This window comes from Enoplosus armatus, chromosome 9 (genome assembly GCF_043641665.1).
Source record: "Enoplosus armatus isolate fEnoArm2 chromosome 9, fEnoArm2.hap1, whole genome shotgun sequence".
Lineage (NCBI taxonomy): Eukaryota > Metazoa > Chordata > Actinopteri > Centrarchiformes > Enoplosidae > Enoplosus > Enoplosus armatus.
Genome location: NC_092188.1, coordinates 21,998,242 through 22,014,021, shown reverse-complemented (window position 1 = coordinate 22,014,021; position 15,780 = coordinate 21,998,242). Strand labels below are relative to the sequence as shown.

Here is a 15,780-nt window from a genome sequence, read left to right as displayed (position 1 = left end):
ACGAAAGCACAGTCCCATTTCATCAGAAAAAAAAGAAGGCACATGTATTAGTGAGTAAACCTTTATTCTGTACACTAGGTTAGCAGAATCATAGACAAAGGAAATGAGAAAATGAATATATTACAGAGAAAGAAACAAAACGCATTTTTGTCCCCTCAACGTCCCAATGGACATTGAAATATATTTTTTAAGACCTTTAAACCTTTATTTTAAGACAGCAAGTACAACTGATGATAATGTAAAAACCATGCCCACTAGGTGATCTCTTACTGTGCTCCACATGTATGTAATGCACTCAAACCAAAAACCAATGTGCGGAAGGCGTCAGCAAGGCCCCATGATGCCTTTTAAAATGTATAGTTGGAAACGCCTTTATTTTCCAGGAGGAGACTTTTATGAGCATCTGCCAGCTACAGTACAGCTGCACAAAATGGCTTCATGGAACAGCGAGATGACACATCAGTACGTGGATCATCTGCATCCTCAACCCGGCAATGATTCATTATGTCATTACTAATCTTTTGCATGTGCATCGGATCATCTGCATGCTTGTTTTCTTTCTTTTTTTTATTCCTTAGGCAAAAAAAAACAAAAAAACATTTTATTTATTCATGATTTTTCCATGGAAACCAATAACGTGATATCGAAATGATTTTAAAGGAAACACGGATTTGGCTTTCAGTAGTGCTTATCAGTAATGACACTGTACACTCTGTTACTCAACATTTAGTACTGTCATTCCTTTCAATTAGATGAACCTTATTAGAAAGGCTGCAATTAAATAATGTGTAAACACCAAACAAAAATGTGGATTCAGTTTCGTATAGGCGACGAAAATTGAAATTCAGCTGATAGCGTAAACCCAGCCAGCGTGTTGTTTGGTGTTTCTGTCACCTCGGGCTCTTTGCAGAACTTCATTCACAGCTGTGTTTGGCTTGTATTCCTCAGAAGCAGCTATTTTAAATAGTCAAGGAGTCAAGTTCACCTCCCCTAGTTCATCACACTGCCACAGGAGTTCACAGATTTCTCAGAATATTGCACCCTCTTGTCTCATCTAACCTGTCCTAAGTGTTTTTGGGTTTGTTTTTTCTGTCATAGCATTTCCTTTGCATAGGCCTGCGTGTAGAGTATGTGGCTCCAGGCACTTAAGGTCTCAGTAGAAAAACGTAAAAGGTTTATATTTACAAATGTAGGAAAAATCCTGATCTTTCCTGACTGACGTGTTATTAAAGGCACCATGCATATTAATGGTGTACAGTTTGGTGAGCGCTGATGAGACAATACTGAAAATGTAGTGTTTGTTGCTTGGTCTTCCGTTTCTTCCAGTTGGTAGCTTTGGGGGTTTTTGTTATTTGGGTGAATGGCTTCTCTCTGAAAGAGGATAAAAAAATAAGAGTTACACAGTCTTAAGACATTTGACATACACTTCCACTATTCATATTCAGTGTTTTAATCGCAGTAGGTTTTGTTAGAGTTAGCAAACACCATATAAAACAATATTCTAATAACCTTTTGTCTTTCTTTCTTTTCTTTTTTTTTTTTACCAAAACTGATCCTGCAGTATTTGCATTGGGTTTGTGTGGTTTGTGGTTGTGCTCTTACCCACTCAGTCCTCCTTTTTGGCTTTCTCACTCTCCGTATCCTGAGCAGCCTCAGACACCACTGCGCACACACACACACACACACACACACACAGAAATCAATATGTGACATTTTCATTCAAGACAAGCACACATTGCACTCTTTCATGCTGAGGGCACTTGGAGCTTGTTCGACATGTGACTTAACCATCTCCAAATTAAAAGACATAACTGCTGTCACAATGCACCACAGAGGAGAAGTGAAGCGCCAGCGTTCCTTCATAACCACATCTGCTTGTGCTGAACTGGTTAACTAGTGATTCACCTGGCCTCTTAACACACACACACACACACACGCACGCACGCTATACTGCATGGTAATTGGTCTGGCGTGCACACAGCATAGCCTCCAGAGAGAAACTCTCATAAAAGTTATGCAATATGTCTTCCACACCAGACGGGTATGCTACACGTGCTGCCTGGAGGGGCCTCTCTGCCCTAAAAAGTACAGCATGTTCTTTGAGAGTCAAGAGTGGGGTGCGAGCTCTGCCCCTCACGCCAGGCAACTGACCACTGGAGGAACTGTGCAGTTAATTTAGTTAAGGCGCAGAAAACACACTTGAGAATTGGCACACTGATTTTAAACACTTTCAGTCGTCATTTCTTTCCCAACAAAGTCAATACTTGTACACAGTGTATACTTTGGGTATCTCACAGACTGTAACCAACAATGACTGTGCTTTGTAATGAAAAGGTGTAAAGTTCCACATATTGTAGCCAGACACGTAAAATGTCTTGTCTGTATCTGTCTTAAAAAGACATTAACTCCAGTCTGCACTACTACAAATCAAACTGAACAGATGCAGTGGTGTAACAGCAACTGAAGATCTTCAGCGCGAACACATGATGATTGACTGAATTTGTCTTCAAAATGAGCCCTGAAAATGGCTTTTCCTTCTTTCTTTTTTTTTTGCATGATGACTGGAATACAGTCAGGCTAGCAGAGCGTTTTACATTGTCTTATGTAATTCGAGGCAGCAGGGCATGACTATTCTGCAGTCAGTTCACAACAGAGTACAATGAGTGAGAGTTGCGTGACTGGAGCTGTTGTGCTGACAACATGCTCCTGCTATAATCGACACACTCTAGACAAGCCTTCATTTCTCGCCCTGAGAGTGTGCGCTTGTGTGTGTGTGTGTGTGTGTGTGTGTGTGGCTGCTTTCTGTTTCTCACACTGCGTTATCTGTTGGGCCCAACAATATCCTGTTCATCCTGTCAGCTCCGACCAATCACAGGAGAACGGACAGGAATCTATGTAAAAGGATTGTCTATTACAAGAACGGCCGAATGGTTTGCTGAGATTTTGGTGTTGCTAACCATGCGTGTGTTGGATACTCGCTTAGTTACCAATGGCAGCACCTTCGAGGGGGTGATGTTTAAAAAAGGAGGACAATCTTACTTTGGCAGCGTGTGTGGCAAGAAGATGGATTGGCTGGTGTGACTGGTGAAGGGCCATTTATTGTTTACCTGGATGTAAACAAAGTCTTCTTATCAGCAGTATGTGCACATCACTGAGTGTTTTCTGTCTCTGCTCGCCTCTTTCTGCTTGTTTGCACATGCTTAGTGCTGAGTGCATGTTTGCATAGATTTCCCAGCTATTTTAGCCAGTGGCAACGCGGATCTGTTTGGAGGGCTGACATGTCTTTGGGTGGAGGTCAGTCCGTCAGCATGTCAGAATTTGTCGATCATGCCTTACCAAGCAGGTATGCTACCTTTAAGTCAAACTTAACGGGTTTGTCAGGAAAGGATTCTGTGTTAAAATCAAGTGAATCATTGAGCCAGAAAACGTGTCATAAGCGCCCTCAAGACATACAGTACTCTCCTTAACAATTGCAGCCATCATCAGCTGGAATCATGTTGTCATGCAAATGTGACCGCGCCACATTGCAGTGTGTCAACTGTCACGTGTAGAATACAAATGAAAATCTGATGTAATCGAATCTAAAGTTACTGACGAGATAAAGATAGAGAGCAATCTAGAGGTGTTGGTCAGAGTTTCATACCTTCAGGTGAGGGCTCAGGGGCTGGAGCTGAGGGTGCTTCAGGGCCTGCCGGGGTGGGCTCTACCACAGGAGCTGTCACAGTTGCTGCTGGAGCTTCTGAAGAGGTTTCTGTAACTGCTGGTGTAGATGCTGGAACCTCTGCCTCCTGGACCGGCGCAGCAGCAGTAGATTCAGCTTCAGGGGCAGGAGCAGGGGTGGCTTCTGTGGGGCAGGGTGCCTCAACAGGGGCCACAGTGGGTACTGTTGCCTCCTCAACAGCAGGCTGAGGTTCAGCTGGGGCCTCAACTGTGACTGGAGATAATGGAGGCATCTCTGGAATAGTTGCTACAGCAAGCTCTGTATCTATTACAGACCCTGCTGCCTCTACAGGTGCTGAGGATTCAGCTGGGGCTGAAGCCTCATCTGGTACTACAACTTCACCTGGGGCTGCAGCTTCAACTGGGGCTGCAGCTTCAACTGGGGCTGCAGCTTCAACTGGGGCTGCAACTTCAACTGGGGCTGCAGCTTCAACTGGGGCTGCAGCTTCAACTGGGGCTGGTGCTGAAGCCTCAACTGGTTCTGAGGATTCACATGGTGCTGTTGAAGCAGTAACTGGTGCAGCACTGTCAGTTGGTGCCTCTGCCTCCACAGGAGCAGCCACTTCGACAGGGGCCTCGGCCATTTCGGCAGGGGCCTCAGCCGCTACAGCCACTACCTCTTCCACAACCACTGGGGCCTCTGCTGGCTCAGATGCAACAGGTTCAACAGGTTCAACAGCAGGGGTGGCAACCTCAGGAGAGGCCTCAGCTGGCAGAGCAGCCACCTCCTCAACAACAGCCGGGGCATCTGCCTGCACAGCTACAACAGATTCAACAGCAGGGGCCTCCTCTGCAGCCTCAACAAGGGCTTTGACCTCAGGAGCGGCCTCGGCCACTACAGTTTCTACAGGGGCTTCCTCCACAGGGGGTAGCGCCTCCACCACCGCTACAGCAGCCTCAGTTTCAGTAGCGGCTTCAGCTGGAGCAGCAGCCTCTGGAGCCGACTCTGCAGGTGCGACAGGTTCTGGCTGCGTCTCAGGCACAGCCAGGAGGTCCTCCCCAGACCCAAGATCCTCCTGGGCCTCCAGGGCTACCAACACAGCCTCCGCCCCGTCATCAGCTCCTGGCTGAAGATCGTCCGGTAAGGCAGTCTGCACAGGCAACTGCATCTGGTCCTCGATGGTTTGTGCATCTTCTGCGATGATACCGTTTCTGACAGCTGGGATGACAAAAGAGAAGCTCAATTAGGATTTACGACTGGCAAGCATGTGGCACTCATCATTAGTCTTCATCAGTCCTTTCAGCTAGTGATCCCCTGTTAATCTGTAACAGTAACTACATGACAACGCTGAGCAACGAAAAAAGCCTTTCCTTAAGCTTCCTCATTTGATTGAGCTTGAAACCTCCTGGAGGGTCCTTGAGCTAATCTATGAATTGAATGGTTTAGTTAATAAATGACCACATTTGTCATGACAACATTCTTCTCAACATTCATAAAATGCATCCTAACGGAGACAGTCAACATCCATGATCCATAAACCCTATCTTATTAGCAATATATTTTTATGTGAATGTGTGACAAGTATTTATAGATGTGAACTACTTTAATTCCTGTTTCAACAAACACATTCAACTAAAACCATAAATGCAGCGGAACAGCAGCTTAACTCAACGTGGACGGCAGGAGATAGAAAATAAGGCAATAAGGCACACAGAATGCATGCTGGAGAAAACATCCTTTCATTTCCGTAGTTGAAAATATCCTTTATTGAAGCCTGCCTTTGTCTAAAGCCCCGAGGACACGCAAGTCACTCTCAGAGGAAATAAAATACACGTGACGACGGCTTTGCTTGCCTTCGGAGAGGCACCCTACCTTTATTCTCATTCCCTGACCCCTGCTCTTATAACCATTGGGTGAAAATACAGTAGATGAGGAACAATAGCAAAACTCGAATGTCAGGAACTGCAGTGAACATCTCAGTTACAGAAACAAACAGAAGCCTAACAGAAGCTTTTCGATGCGTCTTTTGTCACAGTTTCCCTCAACAGTATTTCACAGCTAACTTCTTTGCGAAAACACTGGCTGGACTGTTCACAAATGAAGAAGGGTCCACAGAGCTGAATGGGTGGATAGTTTGGACGCCCCAGCTTCCTGATTTTATTTGTCTGTCAGAGGTGGTAAAAAGAGCCGAGAGTGATGGGTGGAAGGGAATGTGACTGCCTGGCAACTCCAATGAAAATGGAGCCAGTGGAAGAACATGTAACGCGGAAAAGTGTTATTTGTGTATAATCACGTTTGAGCTAAGAGTGTAGAATTGTAAAAGCAGAGGTTTTGAGACCATATTATGGCTTTTGGACTTAACACGCTTTCCTTTTATAGATTTCCAACATGTTTTCCATCAGTCTCCAGTTCTTAAAGCAGAAATCCACCTCACACACACCAACTATCACAGAGAATACATAGCTGTTGTCTGCGCAGGCCAGAACTGCTGTTGAAGAGTGTGAATGTGTGTTTGGGTGGAGACGGAGACAGCCTCTCCAGGCATGGATGACCCGCGTGTCAACATGATTTAGCAGCCAGAGATGACAGAGATCCCAGTCAAAACAGTGCCATGGCTAGCCAAGAGCACAGAGGGGAGGGAGGGGGGACAGACGGGGGGCCCGGACAGGGGATGGGACCAGTGGTGGCTTGGATGGCATACAGCTGGTTTGTTAGACAGACTGTACCACTGTATGATTTGAACCTCCACCCATTCAGCCACATTTGGAGAAGCCTGCCTGGGCAAAGAGTACAATAACTGTTTTTTCTTCTTGCTGGGGTGATGTAAGAGCCTGGAAAGGGACTCGAGCTTCTCCAGGTGACCATGGCTGGCTGGCTGGCTGGAGAGACAATGCCCTGACACAAACATCACACAGTGACATAGTGGAAGATGGAAATGCTGTTCACAAATAGCAGAGGAACTGTGCCAGGTATACTGAGCACATAACACTTGTTTAGTAGGCTTTGGTCATTTGCTCACTTTCCTCAAAAACTAGAAGCCACATCTTTTACCTCATTCAAATCAAAGGATTAACTCCACTTGGAACAAAGGAGCACTTTCTAACAAGGGCAGTAACTGTCATGTCGTGTGTGTGTGTGGGGGGGGGGGGGGGGCACAGTGAGAACATACTGTACATGCACCGTGCCTGGCATGACATAGCCATGTGCCAGCAGGTTGGACCCATGAATGGACAATCACAGAGTATGTCAGGCCTCTTGGTCGGCGCCTGCCCAGGCTCAAACACAGAGTCCATATGCAAAGCCCAACCAAACCAAGGCCATCAGCCACAGAGCACGACAACATGTCTGGATGCAAAACAGTTTCAGAGCCGGGCTTTGCTGTCCCCATGCAGAGGAATTCCAGAGTAGCCTGAAAACATTTGGGCTCTCCTTTTCAAAAAGGGCATCAGTCTCCCAGCCCCTCCTCCTCCTCCTCCTCCTCCTCTCTCTCTCTCCTTTGTGATCCTGCATCCATTGTTTGTGCGAGCTGTAAATTCCTGGAGCGACTCTCAACCGGCCCTTATCATGCGCACACAGATGATAATCTGAGCGACTCGCTTTTTGAGAAAACCCTCGCGTACAAACTTTGGAAGCACAAAGAAGATTGCCACGCTTTGGATCAGTTTGGTCTTGTAGAAAAAAGGGCTCTTTTGTGTGAGTGGAATATCTCATATAAGTCTCAAAATCAGACCAGTGCAGAGTGGCAGCAAACAGGTTAGGTTGCAGCTCTTGCCTCGGGCCGCAGATGGACTGCTGAACACTTCCAGCTGGCTTTCACACAGTGCTACTGTAGGAGCTGTGTGCAGTCCTAGCTAAGTTCCACCAATCTACGTTCATCTAAATGCCCAGTCAGCTTTATGAAATGAGGTCAAGAATCAAACATGACCATTCGAGTCAGCTCCTCCTCCTGGTCTCATTTCATCAATAAACCATGCAATGCACTTTTCAACACACTGTCAGAAGGACATCAAGATAGAAAGGACCGGCTAAAAATAAACACAGACCACTTCTGGGCAGGGATGAGGAAATGGGTTAACATGAATAATTCCCTCCATGAGGTACTGTAGTACGCTGTGCAGCAGAGTAGAGTGAGAAAGCACACGGTGTTCCAGACCAGCCGGCAGGAGTCACACACCCCTCAGCAAGACCTGACTCAGTGAAAGTTAGAGACTTTTAGGGTTAACTGTGTATTAAAAAAAAAAAACACACACACACACACACACACACACACACACACACACACACACACAGTTCATACTCACCAGGTGAAACACACAGCAATGCAAACATACATGACACTTGAAAAACTACACAGGTGATCACTACTTACCCACTGTGTCTCCATTGCTCTCCTCTGGCTTTGTACCTGGTCTTTTCTCTTGATCGACAGTCTGTGCGCTGGATGAGGAGCACCCCATGTTTTGGAAAGATAGGGGATAAAAAAAAATAAAAAAAAGACTTGAGATGAATGAAAAACTATTACAGGAGCAAACGCAAGTCCCACTGCTCTCTGTTAGCAAAGGCGGAGACTGTGTGGCAGTGAAAGCATGGACAGCTAACAGCTCTTCAGTTCCTATGAGTAGCTGGGCACCATTATCTCCCCCAGTCTCTCTGTGTGTTCATGCATGGCCTGCTGCCCTCTTGCCACAGACAACAATCTGCTGTGAGCACGCAGCTAAAGGCGGTGCAGCCACTACTGCTGAATGTTCCCTGACTGCCTCCAGCTCACAGTCACACTATTCATACAGGAGGAGGAGGCAAACATGTGTGCTCCAAGTGAGTGTCCTCCCCTTTAGTAGGAGTGTCCCCCTCCGGAAGACATCCACCACCTGCTGGTGATGTTTAGGGCAGCACATGGATGAATTTTTGTATAGAGTGATTCTATTCTTGTAGTGTTTTTGAGTTTGGATATGTTCATTTTTTGTGTGGAGATTGTTTAAATATCCCCTACAGTGATCATACAGCCCAATAAAAGCAAACCATAAACGTGAAGTGTAAAATGTTTATTTGTCAGTGTACTGTACAAAGAGTTTTTAATTTGATTTGGCATTACATGACAGAAGAACATTACAGACAAAACAGACAAACATTGTGTTGCATACAAAAGTGTATAAATAGCTTCTGCAGAAAGCATTTCATTTGCATATGTTTCAGTGTGGCTCGCTGAGCAGGATCTGACGGATCCTGTGAATGCTGCACTGCAGGTTAGAGGGAGGGGGGTCCAGTCTCAGTGCTTCATTTGTGCACGTGTTGATTCTCGAGGGCCGCCAGCTTCTTTGACATGGCTTCAAGTGGGCAAGTCAAGGAACGATGCAGATACGGATCTCATCTTGAAGAGAATTGACATTTTGATAACCTCGAAGACTTTGAAAGTCATTTTCTGGCCCCAGAAGGTGACTTTTTTCAGGTGCGCGTGCATGTGAGAAGGCCTCGTCACAAACAGATTTTGATGCTAAGCTTTCAGTTTGTTTGTTTTTACCAATGACTGGTGATTTCTTATATTCTTATTTAACCGTTGCTCAGAGGTATCTTTGTCTCTTTCTGCCCTTTCAGTTGTCAGACTGGTTGAACCATTGTACAGGGTTTTGTTCTCCATCTACAAACCATTCCTCTTTTGGCCAACCCCTCATACAAAATGACATATATTTGACAACCTAAAAGCATGAAATACCATTCAAAAATATAGAATTGTCCTCTCAGCCATCTGCCTGTACCGAGTCAAGCTTTAGTGGCAGGCAATCCCAAACTTTAGCCAGCCATAAGCCATTGCCTTACCTATAAACTATAGCTGTGATTAATTGACCATAAACTGGTTGATATTAAACAGTTACACACAGAATTTGCCCAAGATTACCACAAAAGAAACCACACTGAAAGTTAGTGTAACTGTGTAACAGTTATTGAGAAAAGGATATTATTCTGCACCAGGGTCTTCAGCTTCTCAGTGACCTGCTTTTGAAACATTATCACGTTGTCACACTGGCACATGTTTTCATCAGATGGTTTGTCTGCGGGGAAAGAACAAATGAGGTGAGAAGATCTTCCTGTCCTGTCCTCATCTTTCCCTGCAGGTTTCCCTTGCTGTCTCTGCCTGTAGAGAATGAATCACGAACGGGTTATGTAATATAGAGAATTTCCCAAATCAGGGATCATCATAACAGCAGCAGGTGGCAGTGATGCACCACTTTGATGGAGGACATTTTCAAGAAGCTGGCTTGTAGGATTGAGCTTCAGATGAAATAGCAGCTCTGTTAGTAATCTGAAGTTCTTAAAGATTTTAACTACGAGCACTTTAACACAGTTGGAGTCCCTGTTTGGTGTGTCGAAGCTTCTTATGACAAACTGCTAGTTCAGTTAGTGCAAAGTACCTTTACATATCCTGGACTTGAGCTTCTTTGTAATTTCTCCCATGTTCTCAAAATCTTCAGCGTAATAAAGGTGCTTCTCATCAGGCTCTGAGGCTATTTCTCTCAGCTCCTGTTCAATGGCTTTGCCAACGCCCAAGGCGTATATTGTGACCCCTGAAAGTAACAGAAAACAGGATAATGACAGGAAACTCCTATTCGAAAAAAACTTAAACACGCATCTGAATGGCAATGGCAAGATGATAAGTCTACCAGAGTTCTTTGCTTTATTAGCCCACTCGGACACATCGTCCTGCGATCTTCCATCGGTAAACACAATGCTGACACGTGGGATGTTGGGCCTGGCTCCTTCTTTAGCTGAAAAGCTGAACTCAAACATGTGACGTAAGGCCAAGCCGGTCATGGAGCCTCTCCCCATGTACTGCATCCGGGACACGGCCTGTTTGATGCCCTGCGCGGTGGTGTACTGGCCCAGGGTGAACTCTGCGCGCACCTTGGTGGAGTACTGAAGAAGGCCAACATGTGTGCCCGTCCTGGAAATGTCCAGCGAGTCCACGATGCCGTTTACGAACTGCTTGACCAGCTCAAAGTTGGCAGGGCCCAGACTCTTAGAGCCGTCGATTACAAAAACCAGGTCCATGACTCCATCGCCACACTCGGACTCTGTCAGAAACAAGGACATCAAATACATGTTTTACGTTTTTTTTTTTTTTTACTGAAATTCAGAGGGAGGGGGTCTATATCAAAGAAAGCTGAGATCATACTTTTGCAGCTCTTGCCATCTTCAGCCAACATAAATCCTTCAAAACACCTGCAGATGTAGGAGTGGCTGGTGCTGACACACTGGTGTTCACAGCCATGGTCCACTGTCTGACACAGATCCAGACCTGTGAGTTTAATCATAGAGAAACAAGGATTAGTATGATGTAGCTGCGGCACATTTAAGTGTCCACAATATATTTTCATTTATATGGTATAATGTGAAAGCAACAGAAATTTGTATTCTTAACCGCACGTAATTGTATCTGCATGCAAGTCCTCTGTCTCCATCATCACCATTATTATTAGACTGCTAACTATCTGAAGGCATGAATGCTGCATGGTGGTAAACATAAACACAGAATATCCCCTTAATCCGCGGAAGGGGAAAACATAGACTTTTTCAGTGAGCGCGGGGATTAACGCTGACCTCACAACTCGTTCAAAATTCATTCAAAATGATGTAACGGGTAAATACCGGAAACAGGGGGACAGACACAGCCGCAGCAACGTTTGGAAAGAATGCTGATCAAAGATTATATTCTGAATGTTTTTTTTTCACTTTGCCTCACACAAACATGCGACCCTTTTTTGTACTGTCAAACGTGTCGTTAAGACCACATCAAAGTCAGGCTTTTCTTCACTCATCTACAGTTTTATAAGAACTGAATGAAAAGGAGCCAGAAGCCTCCACACTGAAGACAAGACTCACTGCAGCCAACCGTTTAATGCATCTCATCTATTCTAAGGCAGCTCTGTGCTGTAGTATCCCATCAGATCAGTGTGTTTGAATACACACCTCATATCCTTTGGCGGCAGGTCACTAAATGCTAGTGACAACGAATGAGCTTGGACTCACTTTGACATGTTTTCCCGTCAGGTCGGAGCGTGAATCCATTTCTGCATTTGCACACGCAGGAATCTTCTGTGTTCGTGAACTCCTGTTCACAGCCATGTTTCCCATCAGCACAGTGGTCTACCTCTGCGGGAATTAGTCAGTCTGTCAGTACAGTAAGGAGTAGGGAGTAATAACTTAACTGCTGTCCACTCTGACCCATGGAAAGTGTCCATTTATCACCATGAGTTAATTATCAAGTTTCTTCTTGTGCTACAGTTAACGCGCCTCCAGTCATGTTGAACTCAACGCTGAAGGCAAATTGTTCCAGCATCACTAATGAAAAACAGGTTGGAGGACATTAATAATAGTTATTAATGTATATAGCACACATTTACAGCACACACGATGCAAATCAGTCAGACATCATTTTGAAGGAAATGTCTCACTCTGAAAGCTTTCTTTCTTTCTTGAAATAACAGCAATGAGAGGAAAGAAGCAGTGGACGCTTACTCTTGCATGTTTTCCCGTCAGGCCTGAGTGTGTAGCCTTTCCTGCATTTACACACACAGGCATCTTCTGTATTCATGAACTCCTGCTCACACCCGTGGGTGCCATCGGCGCAGTGATTGATCTCTGCAAGAAATAGTCCGTTTTTCAGGACAGGCAGGATTAAGGAGCAATAGCTGTGCATTGGAAATATCAAAATCTCACGGACAGATAGAATTGACTGAGCACATTTGCTGCATGTTGCGGCTGAGCTTTCCTGCATTCTTCCTATCGTCCCATTGTTTCAGTGAGCACAAACATAGACTGCAGACAGCTAAATCACCTCGAGGCCCGGACCTAAACACAACACGTTTTCATGTGCAGAAAAGGGCATCGGACACTTACTCTTGCATGTTTTCCCATCAGGCCTGAGTGTGAAGCCTTCTCTGCATCTACACGCACAGGAGTCGCCTGTGTTCATGAACTCCTGTTCGCACCCGTGGGTGCCATCAGCGCAGTGATCAATCTCTGGGTGGCATGAACAGTACACAACAGGGATTGAAGCAGTGCCAACACTATCAACAGATGACGATTCATTACCGCATTACTTTCAAGCAGCAAAGAAAGTGTAATGTAGCCTAAATTCATTTTAGCTTTATATTTCAGTATACAATGGATCACTTATATAATAGTGGGCAATTCAGACATTACAAGCTTGAGTCTAAGCATTGCTGTGCAGCTTTAAATCTGATTAACCATAACTTGCATATCTCATTGTGTCCTATTTAACATTCCTCTCATTTGTGAGCGAACACAAATGTGTGTGTGTGTGTGTGTGAGACCTGTCTCAGCCTAGACCCATTTGCTCAGCTGTTGCTGCTGGGAAGTTCACCTGATTGCCACAAAGATTAAGAGCACTCACTGCTGCAGGTCTTGCCATCCTGATCAAGGACGTAGCCCTTCTTACACCTGCAGAAGTAGGACTCTGGAACGCTGACACAGTCGTGCTCACAGCCATGGTTCCCCAGGTCACAGTAGTCTATTTCTGAGGAGGACGAATCTCCTATTAATGCAGCAGTACTACAATGCTACTACTTCCAGCTATACCACTGCTGTGTCTAACATTACAAGTTATTCCACTACACAAAAGTGTGAAAAAAAATGTCACAAAAGAGAAAACTCATTCATTAAAAATAAAAAGACTCTGGTGGAGGTGTAGATCTGTGAACCCGAGACAGGAAAGATCAAACGATCAGTCTTGTTTTGATTCTGTGGGACTATGACACCCCGGGTGCACCTCCGCATTTCAGCAGCTGCTCTGATGATTGCAAAAGCACACTTCCTTCAGGAAATCTCCCCCCACTTTGCTTTCTGTTAACATCCACCCGAGGAGCAAAAGGGATCAGTGGGTGGAGGGACATCACTGGTGGGAAGAACAGCTGGCTCTCATTGGGATGGGATATCGAATTCCTCGATGTGGTCCTTTATCCATTAAGAGTAAATATAGTAGAAAATATACTCTGTGTGTCAGGCTGTGTGTAAGGAAACAATAGAGCACACCCTCAGACACCACCCTGTTGAAGGAAGGGTATATATACTGTATATATATATATGTAAGACCTGCAGAGTGAAGCGTGGTGTACTGGAGAAAAGCTGTGCAACATGTTTTTAATTTGATGGACCCACCGGCTTGCACTTCATTATGTGTTAGGAATTAATTTAAAATTCTCATTTAGACTGTTTCAAGGGATTAAATAACCATACACTGAAAAAGGACGGAGCTGAAAAGTATCCACATGTGTATGCGACTGGGTAACATTCTTGTTAGGTTTAGTTAAGGTTATTGGCATACAGACAAATATATCAAAATGTAGGAAGTGAACAAAGAGGTCAAGGTCACTAGTGATGGAGAAGGAAGGGGAGAGTCCCTGCTAAAGTAAGAAATGTATTATTACTGTTGCATGTCTTCAGGTCCATGTTGAGTTGATATCCTGGACGGCAGCGGCACTCATAACCGTCAGGTAGGTTGGCACAGATGTGTTCACAGCCGTGATCCACCACAGCACACGCGTCCTCAGCTACAGAGTGACAACATGAAGAGAGATCCAACTGTCATCTACAGGGGAGTTTGTAGAATGAAACCTTTTTGGCCATTTGGGGGCAGTGGAGAAAAACAACACTGACATATTATTCAACACCTTCTAGGTTGATATGGCGAACTTGTGACTTGCCTGTTTACACGTCCAGCCGACACAGCAGAGCAACATTAGCATTCAAATTGCATTATTACATATTTACAATTCCTAAAAACATCAGACTATGGAATCTCATGTTGTCTGTGAGAAAGTGAGGCTGCTTTGTGAACAAAGAAGACTGCGGTTGCACTCGGCAGCCTCGAGGGATGAAAACTGCAAATGTAAAAAAGACTGTGGTTGAAAAAGAAAAGTAATCTTTTGATGGGTAAATACATTTTTAAAAAGAATAAATCAGATGAAAGAAAAGGAGTTCCTTCACCTTTACATGTCTTGCCATCGGGGTTGAGGGTGAAGCCTTTCCTGCACTTGCACCTGTATGAGGCAGGGCTGCTCACACAGATGTGCTGACACTGATGGTCCACCACCTCGCACATCTCTGAACCTAACACACACAAACACACACACACAAACACAGATAGTCAAAACACAAAGGGCGCAAACATGCATGCATGCATAAATAGGGAGGGACATCAGAATAAAACTAGATGGGATTCGTCACCTCCACACAGTTTGGACTGGAACACAGAGATGAGGGTTTCTATCTGGCTGAAGTTAGCCACCAGGTGCACGTGCTCAGAGTGTGGCTCACTGCCTATGGCCTTCAGAGTGTTCATATCCACCCTGCCCACTCCGATAGCAAAGATCTGGATGCCGGCCTCCCTCGCCTGAGCCGCAATCTCCTCCACCGTGTCCTGAGGCCGCCCGTCAGTCACGATCATAGCGATTCGTGGGATGTGCAGGTTTGCTGGTCGAGCTCCCTCTTCCTCAGTGAGGGCTGTCTCCATGGTGTACTGGATGGCCAGACCGGTCATTGTTCCCGTGGCAAGGTGCTCCATGTTCCTCACCGCCTGCTCCACCTCAGCCTTGGTGGTGTAGGTGTTGAGGGAGAACTCTGGCTGCACCACGCTGCCGTACTGGAGCAGACCGACGCGAGTGGCATCGGAGCCGACCTCAAGGAACTGAAGCAGGTTGATGATGAAGGTCTTGACCTTCTCGTAGTCATTGGGGCGGATGCTTCGGGAACTGTCGATGACAAAGACGAAATCCAGCGGGATGGCTTTGCAAGGGTTCTCTGTGATCAAAGACGTGGAGGTTTGTGATCGGTGAACCAAATACTCCAAATTCACAGCTCAGTTTGGTGATCTAAACAAGATTCTAGAAACCTTTTTGACTTTGTATCTTAGATAGAAATAGGCGACAAGTGCAGCTAGTAAAAACACACACATTTGTGTTACCAACTGCTCACTTACCCCCTGCTTTGGTCTGGGCAGTAGTCTCATTTCGCCCTCTGGCTGCAATGGGTCTGGGACGCCGGCTGTCCAGTCGAACCGCATTACAGCACAATAGGCAGAATAAGCCAAGGGCCAGGGACCTCAT

The 15,780-nt window shown here is 45.4% G+C and overlaps 2 protein-coding genes across 2 annotated transcripts; both read right to left on the bottom strand.

Moving 5' to 3' along the window:
• Positions 1 to 1,165: 1,165 nt before the first annotated feature.
• Positions 1,166 to 8,118, bottom strand: LOC139290218 (skin secretory protein xP2-like). The gene is made up of 4 exons (XM_070911920.1): positions 8,027 to 8,118; positions 3,644 to 4,872; positions 1,603 to 1,662; positions 1,166 to 1,371 (listed from the first exon to the last, which is right to left on the bottom strand). The coding sequence occupies exons 1-3, from the start codon at positions 8,116 to 8,118 to the stop codon at positions 1,607 to 1,609; spliced, it is 1,377 nt and encodes a 458-aa protein (XP_070768021.1). The 3' UTR covers positions 1,166 to 1,371; positions 1,603 to 1,606.
• An 817-nt stretch (positions 8,119 to 8,935) lies between these two features.
• Positions 8,936 to 15,780, bottom strand: LOC139290234 (matrilin-2-like). Its single transcript, XM_070911945.1, has 13 exons — positions 15,654 to 15,780; positions 14,903 to 15,475; positions 14,663 to 14,785; positions 14,104 to 14,226; positions 13,071 to 13,193; positions 12,554 to 12,676; positions 12,173 to 12,295; positions 11,684 to 11,806; positions 10,830 to 10,952; positions 10,318 to 10,728; positions 10,069 to 10,221; positions 9,616 to 9,708; positions 8,936 to 8,991 (listed from the first exon to the last, which is right to left on the bottom strand). Exons 1-13 carry the CDS (start codon positions 15,778 to 15,780, stop codon positions 8,936 to 8,938), a joined length of 2,274 nt encoding a protein of 757 aa, XP_070768046.1.